Genomic DNA, 22,636 nt, shown 5'->3' with positions numbered 1-22,636 from the left:
AAAACTCGTCAAATGCATATATAGACCAATCATGACAATATGGAATTCAAATGAAAGGTATTTGAGAATAGAAAACGAATCTGGTATCCAAGTTTGTGGCCAATTTTTTGGAGGGAAGTCCCACCCTAAAAACTCCCCCTAATCTGGACATATATAGACCGAGCATTTGAAGATGTGGCTTATATGAAAGGTCTTTGCAAGTAGAGTACGAAATTGGTATTCACTTTTGGGACGAAGTGTCTGGGGGTTCATCCCACCCCTACAACATCCCCCAAAATTGTTTAAACTTTTGTCTGATATGTCAGAAAATCCAGCAGAATCCATGGTGGTGTATTTTTAAGATTCTGAACCGCCGCGTACTCTACTCTTAAATACCTTTCATTTGATACCCATATTGTCCCAATCGGTAAGCATGTCCGTTTGGTTGGATTTTGGGGTAGGCGCCCCCCCCACCCAAATTTTATATAAAATTTGCGTTTTTGGGTAACCATATGGGGGCATACAAAATTTCCCGATTTAACGTCCTGGCCACATAAATAGCGCATCTATAGCCCGATTTGGCACAGCGAGTTTTATAAGGCCTCTCAACATCCGTAGCGAGTATGGTTCTGATCAGACCATATTTGGATATAGCTGCTATATATACACGATTTTGCTGAAATTTGACACAGCGAGTTTTTTAAGACCTCTCAATATCAGTACAGTGTACGGTTCAGATCGGACTCTTCCGATTCAACGTCTTATGCCTACAAGAAATGCATCTGTTATCCGTAGCGAGTATGGTTCTGATCAGACCATATTTGGATATAGCTGCTATATATACACGATTGTGCTGAAATTTGACACAGCGAGTTTTTTAAGACCTCTCAATATCAGTACAGTGTACGGTGCAGATCGGACTCTTCCAATTCAAGGTCCTATGCCCACAAGAAGTGCATCTGTTATTCGATTTTACTGAAATTTTGCCAAAGCACCTCGCTGTCATAAGCACCTCGACATGCGTACCAGATATGGTGCAGATCGGATCGCATTTATTGTCCGATTTAGCTGGAATTTTTGCACAGCGAGTTGTTTCTAGACCCTTCGCCATCCGTACTAAATTTGGTCAAGATCCATATATACACATCTCCCGATTTAAGATCGTGGGCCCATAAAATGCGCATTTATTATCCGATTTGCTGAAATTTTGGCACAGCCAGGTTTTAAGACCTTTCTATATCCGTGCAGAGTATAGTTCAAATCGGACGATATTTGCATAAAGCTGCCACATATACCGATCTCCCGATTTAAGGTCTTCGGCCCATAAAAGCTGCATTCATTACCTGATTCTGCTGAAATTTGGCACTACGATTTGCCTTAAACCTCGCGATTGTCCGTACCAAGTATTGACCAAGATCGGACCATATTTGATAGAGCGATATCGCGATTGAAGGTCTTATGGCCTGATTCCTGATTTAAGTTGTAATGGCCCATAGAATGCACATTTATTGTCCCATTTTGCTGAAATTTTTGTACAGCGAGTTTTTAAGACCTTTTGATGGTTCACATCGGACCTTATTTGGATATAGCTGCCATATATATCGATTTCCCGATTTAAGGTATAAGTCCATAAAAGGCGCATTTGTTACCCGATTTTCGCACAGTAATTTGTTTCAGATCTCTCGACGTTTGCACTAAGTTTAGTCCAGATCGGACCATATTTCTATGTACTATGGGTTCAAAAATATGAATTTTTCACCAGATTTTTACGAAAAGTGTCCGAGTTGTTCTTTATCCAAAGATCAACCTGGACGAATTTTTACCTTTTCAATTTAATTAAAATTTTGTTAAGTTTATATTTAATTGTTGCCTTTTACGTTGTCCATCAAATTTAAACTAAAGGTGGCATCAGTAGTGTGGGATTGTAGAAATTTTGTTTCAAAACACTTTGTTGGGCTTCGATCCCACTGTCTCGTTTAGCACGATTCTGGCCAACTCGTCTACAGGAGTGCTTATGTTCTTGATATAGTACATACGGATTTTCATCTCAATCTCATTAAACAGAGATCAAAAAGTATTTTGTAGAATGGAACAGTAGGAATGTGGTTAAAAAAGGTTTTCAGCTTTAAGCTTTCAAAAATTGTATATTTTTTTAATGCATTTTTGTGCTTCATTATTAAAACCCTTTAAATTAAAAAAGAAAAGTTAAAATAAAATAAAATTCATTTATCACTTTGTGGACATTATTTTTAGCACATATTTTTCGCTTATATTTGCGTTTCCAATAATAAAGTATAATGTACGTTTTGTACAGGTCATCAATAATTACCATTGACGTTTAGTTTCACCTCATCAGCGAGTTTTATTTCAAAACGAAGGCAATATTTCATAAATCAAGACGAAAAAAAAAAGAAAAACAAAAACGTAAACGTAAAAATTTATAAAAAAAATCAAGTGTCATACGTCGTTGTTATCGGTGTCTAGAGTCTGAGTGTAATCAAAATAACCATAATAATAACAAAACATAATTTAATAAAAAAAAACAAAAGCAACATATCTATAACTCTACAACTCAATAATTTTTGCTGAAAGTGTTGACAAAAAATATTTAAAATTTTTTTTTAATCACCTCAATCAGTAAGAACATCACTCAAAAGGCCAAGAAAAACGCCAAGTGTTTTTTTGTTTTACTATTTTTTGATATCAACAAAAGATTGAAATGTGGTTTCCCCCAACAATAAAAACAACACCATCACCATAGTCAGTATTGTCGTCGTCGTCGTCGCCGTCGTCGTCGCCGTCGTCGTCGCCGTCATCGTCATCATTGTCTACATCAAACGGCAAATGTACATTTAAAGAGAAATTTCGAATACAATCATAACTAAAAACAGGTGGGTTTTAATTTTTCTGTTTTTTATTCATAAATTTTAATATTTTAAATATGGATCAAGAGTCTTTGATTGATATGACTGCAGGGTGTGTGAGTGATTTATTCCTCAAATGTAGAAAAATTTATGATAATAATTTGAGTTAAGAATAACTTGTCATATATGTTAATTTGAATTATCATGATCTTTCGATTTAAAACTTGTCAATATTTTGCCATTATGACGTTAAAAAAGTACCTTATTTTGAATAGAGTTTGAGGGGATTTTTTTGTGGTAGAACTGCAAAAAAATTGAGCTGATTAATGAAAGTTACTTATTTAAGTTTTTTTTTCTCAAAACAAAAGTGGCCTTAAGATATAATTGATAAACTAAAGAAAAAAACGGCAATCTTCTAATGGGACAGTAGGAATTCAGTTACAAAATTAGTTAACTGATTCCGTATATAGGTTTACCTTAATGCATAGCAAACTTCCCATATATGCATCGGTTGAAGGTGTCTTTTGAGAAAATTTCATTAAAAATTTTGTGTTTGTTTTTAAAAAAAATTTTATAAATTTTTTTTGTCTTTAAGGCAGATTTTATTGAAATATTGTTCTTTAAAAAATCCTTCATTAGAATTATATGAAATTTAATTAAAAATGGTCTAAAAAAGAAGGTGACAGTAGAAGTTCACTTACAAATATTAAATTTGAAACTGATTTCACATATAGATTTGTATTGGGTTGCCCAAAAAGTAATTTAAAAGAAAGTAAATGCATTTTTAATAAAACTTAGAATGAACTTTAATCAAATATACTTTTTTTACACTTTTTTCTAAAGCAAGCTAAAAGTAACAGCTGATAACTGACAGAAGAAAGAATGCAATTACAGAGTCACAAGCTGTGAAAAAATTTGTCAACGCCAACTATATGAAAAATCCGCAATTACTTTTTGGGCAATATATGTTTTTGGTTAATTTTCTACATAAAGTTTTTTTTTTTAAATTTTATATATAAAGAGAAATGCATTAAAATTCTGTTTTAAGAAAACATTGCATTGAGAAATCTCTAGAATTTCATTTTAGAAAAGGCATGGCTAAAATTTTGTCTTGAGAAAATTTCACTGAAATGTTTACATTGCAATGCTATCTTTATAAATCGCTAGCTGGCCCGGGCCCGCTCAGCTGCTCCTTCTTTTACTTCATATGGAACAAAAGTTTCCTTGGAATATTTATTTTCGACAATTAAAGATCTTTTAGTGAAATACCATGCAAACTTTACTAACAGTTTAACAATATAAGTGCCTTTATCTGAATCCCACATGATCTTTATTGGTGTACTCCATTCTTAAAATACCTAATTTCAGCCCGATATTCTCATGATGTCTGATTTAGTGGTGTTTTCGGGGCAGAGGTGGTCCCCCATATACTTGGTCCTGAAAAATATCATCATCGTGCTCTTCTCTCAAATACCATTTATTTAAAACCCATATTGCCATTGGCTTAAGAGGAGTTTACAGGATGAGGCGTCCCCCAAACACATGGCCCAAAATAGGTTATCAAATTCGTTTTTAATCTCAAATACCTTTCATTTGAGCCACATATTGGCATGGTCGAAAAATTTTTTTCCTTTGGGGTGTTTTGGAAAAGGGGTGATGCCCTAAATACATGGTCCTACATATGAATATCAAATTCGTATTCTATTGTACTCCCAAATACCTTTATTTGAGCCCCATATTGCGATGGTCAGTAAAAAGTTGCAGTTTGTCGGGTATTTTGGGAAAGGGGTAGACCCCCAGAAAATTGGTCTCCGAAAATGGGTATCAATTCTTGCTCTATCCCCCAATTCCTTTCATTTAAGCTCCACATTGACATGGTCGGTAAATATGTGCGATTTAGGGGTGTTTCGGGATTGGGATAGTACAACGTGTTCTATTCTCATATATCTATATATCATTTATTTGAACCTGATTTTACCATTGGTCTCAAAGTTGGATATTCGTTTTTTAATCTCATTTAAACTCCTTATTGCAAAAGTCAGCAAATATGTCCGGTTTGGGGTATTGGCCCTAAAAACTATGAGTATTTAGTCCCACCCCCAGTCCCAATATTTAGACCCAAATTGTCTTCGTGAGCAAATATGTCTTATTTGGGGGTTGTTATGGTGGTGGGACGTCCGCTAGACAGTTGGCCCCTAATGTTGATATCAGATACGTGGTCTACTCCCACATACCTTTAATTTAAGCCCCATATTCCCATGGTCAGTAAATAAGTCCTGTATTCTACTCGCAAATACCTTTCATTTGAGTCCCATTTTGTCATGGTCGGTTAATATGTCCGATTTAGTGGTGTTTTGGGGCTTGGGGTGGTTCCCCTAGCACTTGGTCCGACAATTGGATATCAGATACGTTTTCTTATCGTAAATACCTTTCATTTGAGTCCCATATTGTCGTGTTTGGTCTAAATATATGTTTGGTAGGTTTTAGGGTGGGGCAGCCCCCCTAGGAACCCCATCCGAAATTTGGATACCAAATTTTTATTTTTAGGGTACTATATGAGAGCACACAAAATTTTGCTTAAATCCCAAATCAAAAGTAAGTAGGGTAAGGGGGAGGATTACCCTTTCCACTGCGAAAGGGTTGTTCTATTACCCTTTCCCCTGCGAAAGGGTAGTTCTATTACCCTTTCCCTTAGGAAAGGGAGGGTAGTTTCATTACCCTTTCCCCTGGAAAAGGTTAGTACGCTTTTCCTTAAGAAAGGGTAGTTTTAATACCTTTTCCCCTAAAACGCTTTCCCTTGGGAAATGGTAGGATTAATTCCCTTTTCCTTGGTAAAGGGTTAGGTTAGGTTGAAAAGAGGGCGCAGATATTAATCCGTCCTATGCCACTATGGGCATACACCTAAGCCAGTAATCGGTTTGTTGTGCGCTCTAAGAACTATAAAGTAACCTCTAAAAAGACAATTTTAAGTTAGGAATTCCGTGCTAATTACAAAATCCTTAATTGTTTTCAATACCACTCTCCTAAGTTGGTTGATGTCTGGTATTGTGTCTCCACTTGAGTGCCGTTATCTGTAAATGCTCCAACGTCACTCCATCTTCCCCGCATGCCCTACACATGCTATCACTTGCCGCACCGATTTTACATAAGTGAGCTCGTAGTCCTATGTGTCCCGTTATGATACCAATAGCTATACTGACCTCCTTCTTGCTTCCTTTCAGTATTAGTCTCGTCTTCTCACGATCTGGTTTCCCCCATAGAATTTTCGCCGTCCTACTGACCGTTTCGCTTTTCCACAATGTTGCATGCGCATATAGCGTATTAAACCTACCTTACGAAAGGGTAGGTTTAATACCCTATCCCATGGGAAGGGTAGTTTTAGTATCCTTTACCTTGGGTAAAGGTTGTTCTTGTACTCTTTCCGCCGTGAAAGGTAGCTTTTGTACACTTTCTCTCGGGGAAGTTGGTTTTTGCACTCTATCCCGTGGGTGGGATCTCTTTCCCTTGGAAAGAGCAGGTGTAATATCCTTTCTCGTGGAAAGGGTAGATTTAATAACCTTTCCCATGGAAAGATAGATTTAATACCCTTTTCCATGAAAAAGGGAAGTTTTGGTACCCTTCACCTAGGGTAGGGATAAGTTTACTAACCTTTACATTGGATAGGAGTAGTTTTAGTACTCTTTACCTTGGGTAAGGGTAGTTTTAGTAACCTTTACCTTGACTAAGAGTAGTTTTAGTAACTATTATAATGGGTAAGGTTAGTTTTAGTACCCTTTGCCTTGGGTAAGGTTAGTTTTAGTACCCTTTACCTTGGATAAGGGTAGTTTTAGTACCCTTTACCTTCGGTAAGGGTAGTTTTAGTACTCTTTACCATGGGTAAGTGTAGTTTTAGTACCCTTCACCTTGGATAAGGGTAGTTTTAGTACCCTTACCTTGGACAAGGGTAGTTTTAGTTTTTAGGCAAAGTTGTTTTTAGTACTCTATACTCTGGGTAAGGGTAGTTTTAGTAACTTTTACCTTAGGTAAGGGTAGCTTTAGTATCCTTTACCTTTGGTAAGGTGCGGTTTAGTACCCTTTACCTTGGGTAAGGGAGGTTTTAGTATCCTTTACCTTGGGCAAGGGTAGTTTTTGTATCCTTTACCTTGGGTAAGGGCAATTTTAGAACATTTTTCCTTGGAAAGAAAAAAGACTTTCCTTTAAGAAGGACTGGTTTTAGTATCCTTTTATTTAAGAAAGGATAGCTTTAGTACCCTTTCCTTTAAGAAAGGAAAGTTTTAGTGCACGTTCTTTTAAAAAATTATAATTGTAGTACATTTTCCCTTGGCAAAGGGTAGTTATAGTACGCTTTTCTTTAAGAAAGGATAGTTTTAGTAACTTATCCTTTGGGAAGGTTAGTGTTAGTACCTGTAACCTGAAAGCATCGTTTTAGTACCTTTTCTTTGAGAAAGTGTAGTTTTAGTTGCTTTATTCTTTGGGAAAGCGTAGTTTAAGTACGTTTTTCCTTGGGAAGGTGTAGTTTTAGTACTTTTCCTTTTGATGTGAAACGCTAGTTTTAGTACCCTTTCCCTTTGGGTAAGGATAGTTTAGCACCTGTTCCGTTTGGGTAATTATAGATTTAGTGCCTTTTCTCTTGAGAAAGGGGTATTTTAGTACCTTTTCCCTAGGGAAATGTTAGCTTTTGTAATTTTTCCCTTTGTGGGTAGTTTTAGTACCCTGTCACTTGAGAAAGGGTTGTTTTAGTACCTTTTCCCTTGGGAAAGGACAACTAGAGAGTTTTCCTATTTTTTCTTTGCGAAAAGATAGTTTTATTACCTCATTTCTTGGGAAAGGCATATTTTTATTACCCGTTTCTTTGGAAATGCTAGTTTTGATACTCGTTTGGGTTTGTTTGGTACAATTCGGTAAATTGCATTGAAAGTTTTCCGCAATTTCAATGTGATACCGTGACTGTTAACAATGAAAATTTGTGAGCATCAAGAAATATCTCCTTATTTATTTTTAATAAAAATCTTGTCAATACTATTGAAATACAGCTTTTATTGTTAGTTTAAATAGTGGTTTGGGACAGTAGAAATGTTCTCATAATTTAAAGCAGACAAGAGAATCTCATGGGATTCGAGCCCAAGATCAAGAACGGGACATGTTCCCTTCGATATCCGATAGAAAAAATGTCAATACTTTAATAGCAACAAAATTATTAAAACATTAATTGTCTATACAAAAAATAATTTAGCTGACCTTTAATGCAAACTGCATGCTAATGCCTATAAACGAAGTACTGCAAAGTCAATGTTATCATTAGCTATATATATTTTTATTGAAAATGACGTTTTTTGTGGCATATCTCTTAAAACAAACTAACCATATAGTAACCATCGATAACCCATACGAGTACACGTGCCTTCACTTGTTTTTTTTCTTCTTGTATTGTATTGCTATTTCAAAAATGATTTAGTAAACAAATTTCATCGCAGTCACCAATACCACCACAATTTGAATAGCAACAAAGACGCCAAAATGCCGCTATTATTTCATTCGATTAATGCTGTTATAATATTTATTGCTATTTCCATTTAGAATTGGTATGGTATTTGGATTTTTTTCGTGTTTTGGTTATTGCTCCTCATTCATGCACAACTAATTCAGCATTCTCAAAAGTATTGAAAACATGTTTACTTTTTATTGTTGATCAGTGGGGTTAATTGCTATACGCGTAAATCCCATGAACCAAATCAAAAAATAAACTCTGAGCAGTTATAGAAATGATACTAGAGAATTTCACTCAGACGTTTTAAGTGTATATAAGGGGAGCGGAGAAAAATATAGTCTAAATTGTTGAATTTTTCATAGTATAACAGTTAAAGTTTATGAGCGGAAAAGTGTTATACTGTTATAATTTATGTTTAAAAATCCAAATTAAATTCTGAAGAAGCTGAAATAAATATGGAAGCCAAGAAATTTAATTTTTTTTATATAATTAAATGAACTTAAACTGTTATACACTAATTTAGAATTTCTCAAATTGCTTAACATGAGTTTTTTCAAATTTAATTTAAATTGAAGCAATTATCATAATATTTATACATAAATTTTTCAGATTTTTAATAAACATTGGTATAACAGTTATAGTTAGTATTATATTATATTACCTGCGTTTTCGTAAATATAATTTAGGCAATTTTTACTGTTTAATAAATTTCTCCATCCTAATACCCAATATGCAGCCTTTAATTTTTGCGTATTGTTCCCAATACAAATGCATATTTATTTACAAATGTTCTTTCATCCAATCGAATGGAAACAACACATTTAAAAAAATATTTTAAATGCGAAATGGAAATACTTATTTTTGCGAAAAAAAATAATAACGAAAAAATCGTTTAATGCGTTCATTTTGTATTTTTTTATGGCGAAAAATTTAGGTTTCGAATCTTTTCGATCAGCCAAATTATTGCTCCACATGCTCTATACTTTCAAAGGCATATTTTCCTTAGGTAATGGAGCAGAAAATTGGCTAAAAAGTTTGGTGGTCGTGGTGGTGTTTGTAGTGTCTCTCTCTCTGTCCTTCTCCCCAAAAACAAAGTTCAAAATGTAAAAATAACCATATTTTTCCCCCAAAAAACAAAAACGAAGCATTGAAAGTTTAATGACTCCGAAATCACCCAAAATGTGAGGAAACAAAAAATGTTGTGTAAATAGTTTACATTTACAGTTTTAATTTTTGGTGCGTAAAAACCAACATAAGCCCTCTCATTCTCAAAGTAGCTCTTCAGGCACAAACGATTGCCAATGAACAATGTTTTCGATTGTTATGAATTTATTCAAGTTTAGCTATGGTTAGCTTATAGAAATAATTTTCAAAAAAATTCGATCTATTTTAGGGAAAACATATATTTAAATTTAAAGATAAATATTCCTTACATTTATAAAACGATTTCCAATTTTTCGAAAACTGTTATACTGTTATAATTTGAAATCTCTTTGCCTTTTCAATTGCATTTCAAATTGTGTAACAATTAACGAAATGTTTTGAACACTTTTACATGTTTTTTTTTTGCACTTTTGATTAACTAAAATATAGAAACTGAACAACTGCTTGTAGATTTAGTGCTGAAGTTATTATCCCGAAACTGTTATACTGTCTTACATAAATGTTTTTCATATTTTTGCAATGAAATGCTAGAAACTCAATTAAATAAACGATTAACTCAGATATTCAATAACTGTTAAGTAAAATGGTACAAACAAGACTGTACATCGACGTTTTCAAATATCTAATGGCCCTTGGCGCAGAAATGCGAAAACAGTTACACTGTCTTACCTTGATATTTGCTCTATTTTTTAATAAAAAGTATATACCTTAAAGTATAACGTGACGTTTTTCGGAAAGTGTAACAAATGTATGTAAAAATTTATTTTTATTACAGTTTACGCCATTTACCAAAACCGGTACAAACAAGACTGTGAATATCAAAGTTTATAACCATTTTATAGCCCTTGGGGCTGCAATTCGAAAACTGTTATACTGTCTTGCCTTGATATTAGCTCAATTTTTTTACTAAAAAGTATATACCCTAATATACAAATTAACGTTTTTCGAAAGCTGTAATAAAATTATACAAATTTGTTTTTATAACAGTTTACGCCATTTAAAAAAAATGTTGTGCTGTCAAAAATTATTTTTTTTCATGTTCTTAGTTAAACTAAATGCTAAAAACTTATCGAAACGAGTTAGAGTCGACTGTTGTAGTTATTTAATGACGTGTTAGGGAGCTAATAGAAACTGTTATACTGCCATGCATTTAAATTTTCTGAACTTTTATAAAGTCAAACTTGAAAGAAATAAACACAATAGTAAAGATAAAATTTTAAAGCTATTTTATGTCCATTAACAATGTCATATGGAAACTGTTATACAGTCTTACTTTGAATTTTTTATGTTGTTCCTACAAAAAAGTGTATAACAGGAAACGTAAATTTTCGAAATCTTTAAACTAAATTTATGGAACTTAGCGCAGTTATCCGGAAACTGTTGTATTATTGCAATTAGCGGAGCTATTAGAAAACGGTTATACTGTCTTAAGTTTCTATTGAGGGCTACAATTATTTGATGGAACTTAGCGCAGCTATCCGGAAACTGTTGTATTATTGCAATTAACGGAGCTATTAGAAAACGGTTATACTGTCTTACTTTAATATTTTTCATATTTTAATTTCAATTAAACGGTAAAAAGGAATATGGAAGTTACTATGGAGAGTTACAATTATTTTATGGCGCTTACCACGGCCAACCGGAAACTGTTATACTGTCATACTATAATATGTTATGTGTATTTAAAAAAAATTGCAATACATTTAATATATATATACTTTATAACACTTATCGCAGCTATCGGCAAACTGTTATACTTTTTCAATATTGATTGATTTAAAAAAGTCAAAACTATTTTTCGAAAACTGTTATACTGTTTATATAATTTATAAATTTTTTGGATATTTGTTACATTAAATTGTAAAAGATAATTGATTATTTGATCACACTTAACGTAAGGCTTCAAAAAGGATGAAAAATACGGAAACTGTTATAATAACACCAGTTTATCTTTTATGAGGTTATAAAATTAAAATTATTTTTTTTCTTTTGATTTTCCGCCCACAACTTTTTCTGTATCATTTTTTGAATACATTATTTTACAAATTTTTATGCACTAGAGCTTTTCCGATTTTATACAAATAAAATTATACGCTTATATAGGCTATTGGGCAGCTTTTTTCCAATCTCAATTTTTAAATTTTAGCTTCCCCCCTCGCATGAAATTGAGCGATAACTAAGCCGCTTGTTGTTTCGCCACAATTTGTTAACGCCTGAAGTGTTTACATACAAATCGTTTATTCTCTAAAGATGCCATAGTACGGGCAGCGCATAGCTTTTATGGAAAGTGCCCAGAATTGGTCGTTCCGCAATAATTTTCTCATTGTGTCTGTCGGCGGAGCAAAAAGATTTGTGTGTATTCATCAGCAAATTTTTGTGTTTACTTCTTTTTCATTGTTTGTATGATCACACATTACGAACATGGATGTTTTTGTTATGCGATTGTATTTTGTTTTATTTAATTGAAATTATTTTTCTTATGATGGTGGTAGAGGGGAAAATTTTTGTTGTTTGCTTTCGTTGTTTTTTTTTTTTATTTATTTAAATGATCGACACATTAACAATTGGTTAAGTGTTACTTTTATTCGAACCATTGTTATTATTTGTAGTATAAGCTATGGATTTTTATTTTTGGAAATTTTCCAATAACTCAAGACAAAACAAATTGTATTTTTAGCAAAAGGGGGAGAAATCAAATTGTAAAATGTTAAAAAAGGCATTGATGGCACATGATAGTGATTGATTAATGCAAATTAGATTTGCATATGCTTTGAACTAAAGCGAAGCTTCCCAGTTATAAGTGTTCGAATTTAAATATAGAACTTTTAGTATTGGATAGACGATATTCCAAATTTGGATGGTAAATATATCGTTTTAATCAAGTTATGTCGTAGACTTGAAAGGTATATAAAGAGATGCCAGCTATGCTCCATTGCGTCCCTATCACAGCACAGTTACGAACGACATTGGCAACTCTGGGAAAAGAATAAAATTTTTATGATGAATAATGAAGATCTTTGTGTATAACGTTATATCTTTAGTGTCCGCCAAACTTGCATGGAGGCTTGGTTAAGGCTCACCACAAAAAAGTTGCTTCGACGAATCCTTGTGCTTGTGAACCTTAAACATCTAGCATGCTTCCGCCGCGAACTGGCTGCCCCTATTTCATATATAAAGTATTCGCCTTTGTAAATTGAGAGATGTCCCTCTTTATCCTAGTCTTGCTTGCGCTCTCCGATTAAGCGGGAAGCGTTCAACAATTTTTTTAAGAGTATCAATACAACCTGCTTGTTATAACTGTTATACAATGTCTGTAAACTATATTCGCGGACTTCAAAAATAACAACATTATAAAATTTTACAATCATAAAATCACTAAAGTTCATGATTATATATTATTAAAATTGTATAACAGTTACAGTATCAAGAGTATCAATACAACCTGATTGTTGTAACTGTTAGATAATGTCTGTAAACTCTATTCACGGACTTAAAAAATTTAAATAAAATCACAACACTTTTCGAACACAATTACTATAACTCATAATTATATATTATTAACATTGTATAACAGTTATCGGGAAGGTCTTATAGTGTTATTCAAAATTAACAGCATAACAGATTTCAAATCAATGTGGTATCAGTTTTAACTATATGACTAAAGATCAAAATCGCTGATTACGTAGTATAACAGTTACAGCAATTATCGGAACAGTGTTATACTATTCAAAATTAAGCATAAAATGTATAAAGCTTTTCAATTAATTTTCATAGCACTCACACAATGGTAATAGGTCATAACAGCGAAGTATAATCCTTGTATAACAGTTATCCAAAAGAATGCATTAATAATTGACAGTGTAAATTTTTTTAAATATTTGTGGTAACGGCTATACAATGACTATATGCTATAATCCGTGACTATATGTCACTGTATAACAGTTACAGTTTTCATTAGGAAAGTTTTATACTATTATATATTAATAATAAGCAATAAAACATTTTCGAATAATTGTACAAACTTTAATGTAATGCAAATATAATGTATTGAATTGTAGGTCATAATCATTGTATAACAGTTACTGCAGTCACTGCATATTCGCCCATGATCATTCAATTAAGGAACCGTGGCCAACTTCTCACATAGCTGTGAGAGTTGTCCGATTCAAATTTAATGATAAGGGGCCTCCGGTTATACAATGACTATTGGTTATAATCGCGAACTATATTCACCATATAACAATCATCAGTCATATAATAGTTATCAGAAAAGTGTTATACCTTAACGATTATTAATTCGTATAAAGGCTCTCTTTGAATTATGAAAATATTTCGAAGTTTCAAATGATTTTAAAAGTGTTATACTCTTAAACATTAATCGTTAACAACATAACACTTTTCGAATACCCTTCGCAACTGTTATACAATGACTACAGGCCATAATCGCTGATTACAATCCTTGTATAACAGTCTAAGTTTAAGTACGAGTTATTCTAGTGTTTAATCATATATTTTGCAAGTTTATTTCCGTTTGTAAGCTCAACAGAAAATTTGCCTGGAAGTTTTCCTATGCCAAGTGATCGTAATTTTTTGTTGTTGTTTTCATACATTTTCGAAATTAAAGCCCAATACCAGGCAACATTTAAATATAATGAACATTAAATTGCATGGTTGGCTGGCAGCAGCGGCGGCGGTGGCATTGTATGCGATCTCCACCCCACATTTTGCATGTCGTGCGATGTATGGTCAGTGGCAATAGCCAACTACACAAAACTCTTGACGTGTCCAGATGAGACTTGAAGGCGGGGCACCCTTTCTCCCTACCCTCCTTCTGCCATGGATTTACAATTTGTGTGTATTGACATAGGTGGAGGTCAATTAGAGTGAGAGAAGACTCATCATGGTATCTGGAGCATTCTACAAAGTGCTTCGCATACATAGACAATTACAACTACAACCACCATCATTATTATTAAAAAAAACAAGAATTTTTCTGTGTTTTGGATATTTCTGATCTCAAATGGAAATTTCATTGTTGTTGCTGCTACTATTCTTTCATCCCCAATGATTATGGATTATTTTTTTATAAATTTGTTGTTGTTTGCTGTGTCGCGTGTGTTTTTTCTGTGTTTTTTTTTTGCACAGAATTCAAGTGTAGGGAATTAAATATAATTTAAAAAACAAAAAATAATTTTAAAACAAAAACAACAATAGCATCGATATTCAAACTTTGGAAAATAATAAAAAAGAACAACAACAAAAACCGAATACAAAATTGTTGTTTTTTTGTGGGCTTACTGAGTGGCGCTTGCTGGAAAACCACACATCCCAAACGAAAATTTTCAGTTAACTACAAAACGTTGAATTGATCGGATAGCAGAAACAAGTCGCCTGGAATTTTAAGATTTTTACAAAAAATGTTTAGACTCTGTTTATTGGGTGCCGTGCTTAGCTTCGCGGTTCTGGGAAGCTTGGCAACGGAGTCCCAACAGAGCTCGACGGAGGTGCAATTGGATGGTTCTTCCGAGCAGCAGCTGCAGGAGGAGGAGGACGAGGATGAAAGCCAATCAGCTGAAGCTTCCCTGAGCGAATTCATCTCTGGGGACTATGCCGATTATCCAGTGCGCGTTTTAAAGGAAGTGGATGTGGATACCCTCAATGAGAATTGTGTCAATGGTGAATGCAAGGGCCTTATGTTCGATGATCCTTCGGAGGTGGTCTTTTTTGAGGCCAAGCCGGCCATACGCTTTACCTCGGGCTCCACCTATAAATTCAAGAAACCCCAGGAATATGATGTTTTGAAATTTATTGATTCGAAATTTGCCAACTTCCCCCTGAATCTTTTCTATGCCTTGAAAATTCGTGAATTGGATATGCGCAATTGCTCCATACAAAGTCTAACCTGGGACAATTTCCTAATGGCCGATCAGCTTTCCATTTTGCTACTGTCCGACAATGATTTGCAAGAGGTGGCGCCTATGACCTTCAACAGTGCCGAGAACTTGGCCTTTCTCTTCTTGGATGGCAATGACATTGAGACCCTGCATCGTGAATCCTTTAAGGAGCTGAATAAGCTGTACATGCTGGATCTGCATGACAATCGTATCTCCAGCCTGCACGATGACGTGTTCACCTATCTGCCCGCTTTGCAGCAGCTAAATTTAGCTGGCAATCAGTTGCAGGTGATAGCCGATGTGCTGTTTGCCAACAACCCCCGTTTGGTTAGTGTTAGCCTAGAGCGTAATACCTTGGAAAAGATCGGCGACTACGCCTTCCAGAATCAAGAGGATATGGAATACATAGGCTTATCTCACAATACCCCTTTGCAGATTTTGGTGGGCAATATGCGTGTGGATAATCTGTGGGCCCGCAATTGCTCCATCAGCCGGGTGAACATCTATGGCAAGGTGAAAAATGCTGACTTTCAATTGAATCGCATCTCGGAATTGTATTTTTCACGTCCCGAGAGTCTGGAGACTTTGCGCATCAGCGATAATTCCCTAATGCAAATAGCTTCCCTAAGCCAGGCCACCAATCTGCAATACTTTGATGTCTCCAATAATCCCCAGTTACAGACCTTGCCCGAATTTTGGCAGGCCGATTCTTTGGAGGTGCTGGATCTCAGCAATACCAGTCTTACCTCCATACCCATAGCCATATTGGCGGCCTCGGAAAAATTGAAATCTCTAAATGTTTCCAATAACCGCTTGAGCCGCATTGATCCCGGCGATTTCAAGTATTTCGAAAAGCTCGATCACCTGTATCTGCATCGTAATAACTGGAACTGCTATAGCCTGCAGATTATTATGGACATGCTAATCAGGCCCTGGAAAATCAGCTACACCATGGATATCTATGATGAAAATTTCCCCGGCGAATATATTGGGGGCATCAAGTGCATGTATCGTTTGGATGACAATGATGATGATGACATGGAGAATAGCCTTTTGGAGCCTTTATCAATGGCCGGCTTGACTTCGCGTCTTACCCAATCCATTGCTGAGGGCGAGAAAGACGTGGGCGAATCCTCACAAGTCTATGAGGATGGCATTTCCGAGCAAGTCTCGGACATTGAAATCCTACGCACCGAGCTGAAAGCCATTGTGGGTATTTATGAGCAAAAGTTTTCGCATTTTTACAACAAAATTGAAGAATTGGATCGTCGCCTCAAAACTTTTGAGCAATTCAATAAGACTTTGTGGCAGCATGTCACCATTACCATTTGAAAAGTGCGAGGTGTGAGAGCAAAAGTGTTTGATTTTTCTTTTGAAATAATTTTAAATAATTTTTTACAGTGTATAAATGTGAATAACCCTTGATGTATATGTATATATTTCTTCTTCTGTGTATATAAAATTGTATTTATATTTGTAACATTCGTTTTTTTTGGTTTGTTTTTCATTAGCAATAAATGTTGGTACGGCGAAAGAGATTTTTCAGTAATTGAGTTGTTGCTTTTCAGGGGTTGTTGGAAGTCATAACAAAACATTTCAGTCAAATTTCAGTAAAATCGGATGATAATAGCGCCATCTAGAGGCCCGATAAGTCAAATTGGTAGATCAGTTTATATGGAAGCTATACCAGGTTATAGTCCGATTCTTACCATACTAGACATGTTGCCTGGAAGTCATAACAAAACGACAGGTGCAAAATTTAAGACTAATCGGACAATAATTGCGCCCTCTAGAGGCCTGGGGAGTCAAACTGGGAGATTGGTATATGAGGGAGCTATATCTGGTTATGGACCGACTTGAACCATACTTGACACGTTGATTAGAAGTCTTAACTAAACACCAGGTGCAAAATTTCAGCCATATCGGTTTATAATTGCGACTTCTATAGACTCATTAAGTCAAACTGGGAGATTGGTTCTGTGGGAGCTATATCAGGTTATAGACCGATTTGTTTTTGAAAATCACAACAAAATACCATGTGCGAAATTTCAACGAAATTGTGTAATAAATGCACATTCCAGAGGTTCAGGAAGTCAAATCGGATATCGGTTTATATGGGAGCTATGTCAGGTTTAGTCCGCTGTTAACCATACCTGGCACGTTGGCTGCAAGTCATAACAAAACACCAGGTGCGAAATGTCAGACTAATCGGACAATAATTGCGACATCTACAGTCTCATACATTCACATGCTCAAGAAGTCAAGTCGAGAGATTGATTTATATGAGGGCTATATAAGCCTTTAAAGGCTCTTAGACCAATATTTCGAGTTGTTACAAACTGAATGACGAAGTTAGTACATCCCCACTATATGGAGGTTATTACAAGTTATTCTTACTTATGACCACACTCAACGAAATTGTTCATTCAAAATGCCGTGCCAATTCATAGATGAATTTTTATTGCAAATAGCAAAAAAGTTTCCAAAAACAATTGTTTTTGTCTGGTGAAAATGGAAAGCAGATATGACTGCTGTTTTAGCAAACATAAGGCTTTTGTTTTGGCGAATATTTCGGTTTGCTATTCTAACTGCTATTTTTGTTGCTGAACAGGCAAATAGTTGTTACTGCGATTGCAAACAAATTGTTCTCCATAAAGAGCGCACAATGAAACTCATATTATAGAAAATATAAAGCATATTATAGCGTTATTTTTTTGCTTTATTTACAACCATGACATTTCGCATATAGTAGTTTACACTCCTATTTTATTTTATTTTATTTTATTTTATTATAATTTTCCTAATTTAGTTTTATTTTATTTTAATTTATTTTTGTATTTTATTTGATTTTATTATTTTTATTTTATTTTATTTGATTTTATTTTATTTGATTTTATTTTATTCTATTTTATTTCATTTTCCTCATAAAAAACCCCATTCTAAAGTGTGCAGCTGTAATTTTCAGCAAACAACATACTTTTTTAATATGCAGCCTGCTAACATTCAGCAGACACCGCTTGCTGCTATCTACGAGTGCATGTTTAAATTACTCAAAGTGTATCTCTTAAAGCCGAAAACAAACCATCTTTTGCCTACAGCAAAACAAAAACCCCACAAAGTCATATGTCATGGCAGCCACAGCTAGCACAAAGAATATGCCACCATGTGATAAATAAGAATTGCAACAGATGAGCAAACAAAGAAAAGTAACGACAATTAACAGCAGCACATCGTGCACCCTAACCACCCCCATATAGTCAAAGCACAAGATCTGGTAATTATCATAAAAATGCATAAAAATATTTCCTTATAATTGTTAAGCATATGTGCATGCATTTTGCCTATCAGAACGAAATCTCACACTCCCACCCTACTCCTCCCTCTCTATCTCTCTCTCACTCTTTCTCTCATTGAGTTAATTGACTACTCCACAAGATTGTATTTCATAAAAGAAAAATTTGCCCTAATTGGCAACGCCTAACAAAACTCTAAGCAAACAATTAAAGAAAAATGTAATGCTTATGATGTGAATTAATAAAATTAACATGTTTAGCGGAAACAAATGCAATGTCATCTATTTAATAGCAGTTTTCATTTCCGTCATGTGTGTATGCGCTAGAGAGAATAGGTTTGTGGGGGCAGACAGAATGCAACAAAATACATATTCACTCACTATGCTCACTCTCATTTGCTGCACCTTTCTTTTTTATGACCAACCGACTGACTGACTGGCTGGGTGGGTGACTGGCATAGACAACACACTCAATCTCACATTCTGTAGCTTTGACATATCCCCCAAGCAATCAAGCAAGCATATGCATCTGGCCAATATATAAACAATTGGCATAGCGGCAACAGTGTTGTATTTTTGGCGTGTTGTTTAATTTACCTCCTTTATAGGCAAGTATGTGTGTGTGTGTTTGTTTGTATATGTTTCAGACTGTTGTCTTTTGATTATTGCGACAATGGCTTTAGTTGGCAACACATTTTTTTTGTTTGGCATTATTTCATGTTTGCTTTGTGTGTCCGTTGGTAGGTATTGAAGGTGATTTCTTGGTTTTTGACTTTTGTTTCATAAATGAATCGTTTATTCACCTTTGTTTTGTTTTCTCTTTCACTTTTATTTGTTGTTTGATTTAAAATAGATCTTTTCGGCACAGACTAAAGCAATGCACAATACTTTTGATTTTATTTTGGGAGTAAAAACAAAGGTCTTACAGATGACTTAATAAAAGTTTGTAAAAATGATAATGATGTGGCCATCATATAGATGGCTACATCAATTAGTGAAGCTATTGAAGTGAATTGAAGATGCTTCCAATGTCAGGGAAGTCAGACAAAAAAAAAAAATTTTGTGGAATTTGTTTCCATTGTTTCCATATTGGAAAATGGAAGAAATTGAAGCAAATTTGGAAGGGTCTTCCAAAACAGTTCCAAATATGTATTTCAATTCTAGAAAATGGCCTATGGACAATAGGAAAAGAAATTTAAGTGAAAGGAAAACTGTAAAATAAATTAAAATAAAGTTAAATAATGTTGTTGGTATCAAATAAAAAGTAAAATAAAATAAAATATGATATAATATAAAAAAAATTAAATTTAAATAATACAAAATAAAATAAAATATTTTCATACGGTATGGCTGAAATAGCATTATTTCATGACTTCCAACAACTGTGCCCAGTATGGTCGAAATCGGTGTATAACCGGTTATAGCTCCCATATAAATCGATCTCGCGATTTAACTTCTTGAATCGTTAGAAGCCTCAATTTTTATCCGATTTGGCTGAAATTTTGCACATAGTGTTCAGGTTTGACTTCCAACAAATGTGCTTAGTACGGTCCGAATCGGTCGATAACCTGATATAGCTCCCATATAAACCGATCTCCCGATTTGATTTCTTAAGCCCCTGGAAGCCACAATTTTGGTTGGATCTAGCTGAAATTTTGCATGCGATGTTCTGTTATGACTTCCAGCAACTGTGCCAAGTACGATCCAAATCGGTCTATGATCAGATATAGCTTCCATATTTTAGCAGAATCCATGGTGGTGGGTTCTCAAGACTCGACCCGGCCGTTATTACATGTTACTTATTAATTTTTAGTTCCATATACCACCTACAATTTGGACCGATTAATGTACCCAATTCCTCTGTCTATTCTGACAATTTTCAGTGATGATTAGAATGTAAAAAAAAACAATTCACTCGAATCTATCCCCTTTTGTGGAAGCAGTAATGAATAGAACACTCTTGTAACTCTCCCATTCTCTTGTCATGACGTTGCCAATCACATAATGCCTACTACTGATAATTTAATCAAACGGCAATACATACAAAATTTAGATCTTTCTCAAAAACAACAACAACAACACATAAACGGCTTCACCCATATATGAGGGCATAATAATACGGCAATTACCATGCAATACAAAGAGAGATATTTGTTGTATAATTACAAAAACAGAAAAAAAAAACTATTAACAAACAACCACAGGAATATTTAGCATCAACAACAAACACAAAAGAAAAATATTTTTGTAATGCAGCGCTTGTTACAGTCATCGAGTGAGACAACAAAAGTGATGGTGGAAAATGTTATACGCTGTGTACAATTATTGTTGGAAATTAATATCAAGGCAATCATCGTTGTCGTCACGCTACCACACTTAAGACACATGCCATACCAGGCCATGTCAACCCAGGGCAACCATGTGGCAAGTGCAACAACAAAATTGCCCCAAAATGCACTTGAAAATTACAAAAAAAAGCCACAGAAAACTAAAAATCAACACAAAACAGCTATATGATGAGAGGGGTCTTCAGAGATAGGGGTAAGAGGATTGGCCCCAAATGTCGCAGACATTTTGGCACCACAAAACATTTTCAATATTTTTTTTAAACCAAAGCCAAGAAATCTCAGCAACAGCAACTAGTCTCTCAACATTAGCCCGCTAAAATCAGCAGCTATACAGTGAAAACCACCAATACAACCACACACGCCGCTGTTATCGCCGCCGCTGCTGTCGACACAGTCGAGTCATTATGAATAATGACATTTGAGTAAAAGTCATCAAAGTAATTAGATTTTACCCAAATGGCAGGTGGAAATAGGAAATGACTAGACTAGACAGACAGACAGATAGATTGATAGCGAAGACAACATGAAAACATAATGGCAAAGACAAATTATATGCTGTTTTTGCTGGGCCCAGACAAAGGGTATGGAAAGCAAAGTCTACTGATTGAAGGTTGAGGGCATAAAGAAATGTAAAATTATAAATGCTTAGTAAATACAAAGGGACATTTACAGAGATAAACAGCGGGAAAAGTTTTAAAAGGTTTCTCTAGGAAGCATGTTACACGTTTTATGAAGGTTGGCAATACACTAACACTAACTAATGTGCCGTTCTGTTAGTATTGCCAACCTTTCAAAAAACAAAAACTCCATGCTGAAGGAGAATGATGTGGTGAATATAGTCTTGTTTTTCCAAAAATCAAAGATTTTTTATCGATGTCTGTTCGTCCGCCTATTGCAACAAGGCTGGGTTATAGGCGGCTAAGGCTAACTAATTGAAGCTTGTTTTAAACAAGCCCTTTGCTCTAGAGATCTTAATATCCAAGGTAGGCTATGTCAGAGTTCATCGAACTACTGGATATAGCTCCCTCTACGGTTCGATGTTTTATAAATGAAATGGAGAAATTTAAATTATAATGCTTGTAAATATTTCCATATATATTTTTCGTCGTTTTTAATATTTTCTAAAAAAAAAATTCTGACTCACACTGTTTTTTGGTTCCAATAATTCTACTCCTTATTTGCCATTCAATGTACATTATAATGAGTCACTAAGACCATAGAAATCCGCAAAAAAAGTAAATATTATACATCTCATTCATTTTTTTCCCCACATATCATAAAGGTGGTCTTTTGTGTTTTGTGCCATTGTGTGTATATTTTTGGCAATACATCAAATCTATGGGTTCTTCCTTTATTTTCAAATAATAGATGTTTTCAATTTTGTTCTTGTTGTTGTTCATGGTGGGGTGGTTTTTTGTTATTGGCGGCAATCGTGTGATGACTAGAGAAATTACGGGAATTTTCACTTTTATTTTCTTTAGATGTGAAAAACACCTGCAGTGAAAATGTTGCTGTTTTTGGCAAAGTCAAATGTTAACCAAACAAAAATTCAAAAAAAAAAAAAACAACAACAACAACAAAAATAATTAAAACAAGAAAATTGCATT

The 22,636-nt window shown here is 34.5% G+C and overlaps 2 protein-coding genes across 7 annotated transcripts in view; both read left to right on the top strand.

The window, feature by feature from the left end:
- LOC106090612 (5'-AMP-activated protein kinase subunit gamma-1) overlaps window positions 1–22,636 on the top strand; it is a 295,359-nt gene that overhangs the window by 46,116 nt on the left and 226,607 nt on the right. The window contains exon 2 of one of the 6 annotated variants that reach the window (XM_013256885.2): window positions 2,618–2,870. The exons of 2 other annotated variants lie outside the window; for them this stretch is intronic. The gene's annotated coding sequence lies outside the window, so the exon portion shown is untranslated. Of the gene's footprint in view, window positions 1–2,293; window positions 2,871–22,636 lie in introns of all 6 variants that reach the window. 3 more of the 6 variants (XM_059362919.1, XM_059362918.1, XM_013256869.2) reach the window with 3 other exon arrangements.
- Window positions 14,787–16,869, top strand: LOC106090627 (leucine-rich repeat-containing protein 15). Its single transcript, XM_013256898.2, has one exon. It carries the CDS (start codon window positions 14,913–14,915, stop codon window positions 16,719–16,721), a length of 1,809 nt encoding a protein of 602 aa, XP_013112352.2. The 5' UTR covers window positions 14,787–14,912; the 3' UTR covers window positions 16,722–16,869.

This window comes from Stomoxys calcitrans, chromosome 2 (genome assembly GCF_963082655.1).
Source record: "Stomoxys calcitrans chromosome 2, idStoCalc2.1, whole genome shotgun sequence".
Lineage (NCBI taxonomy): Eukaryota > Metazoa > Arthropoda > Insecta > Diptera > Muscidae > Stomoxys > Stomoxys calcitrans.
The sequence above is the reverse complement of the archived record's forward strand: the minus strand, read 5'-3'. Positions and strand labels throughout refer to the sequence as shown.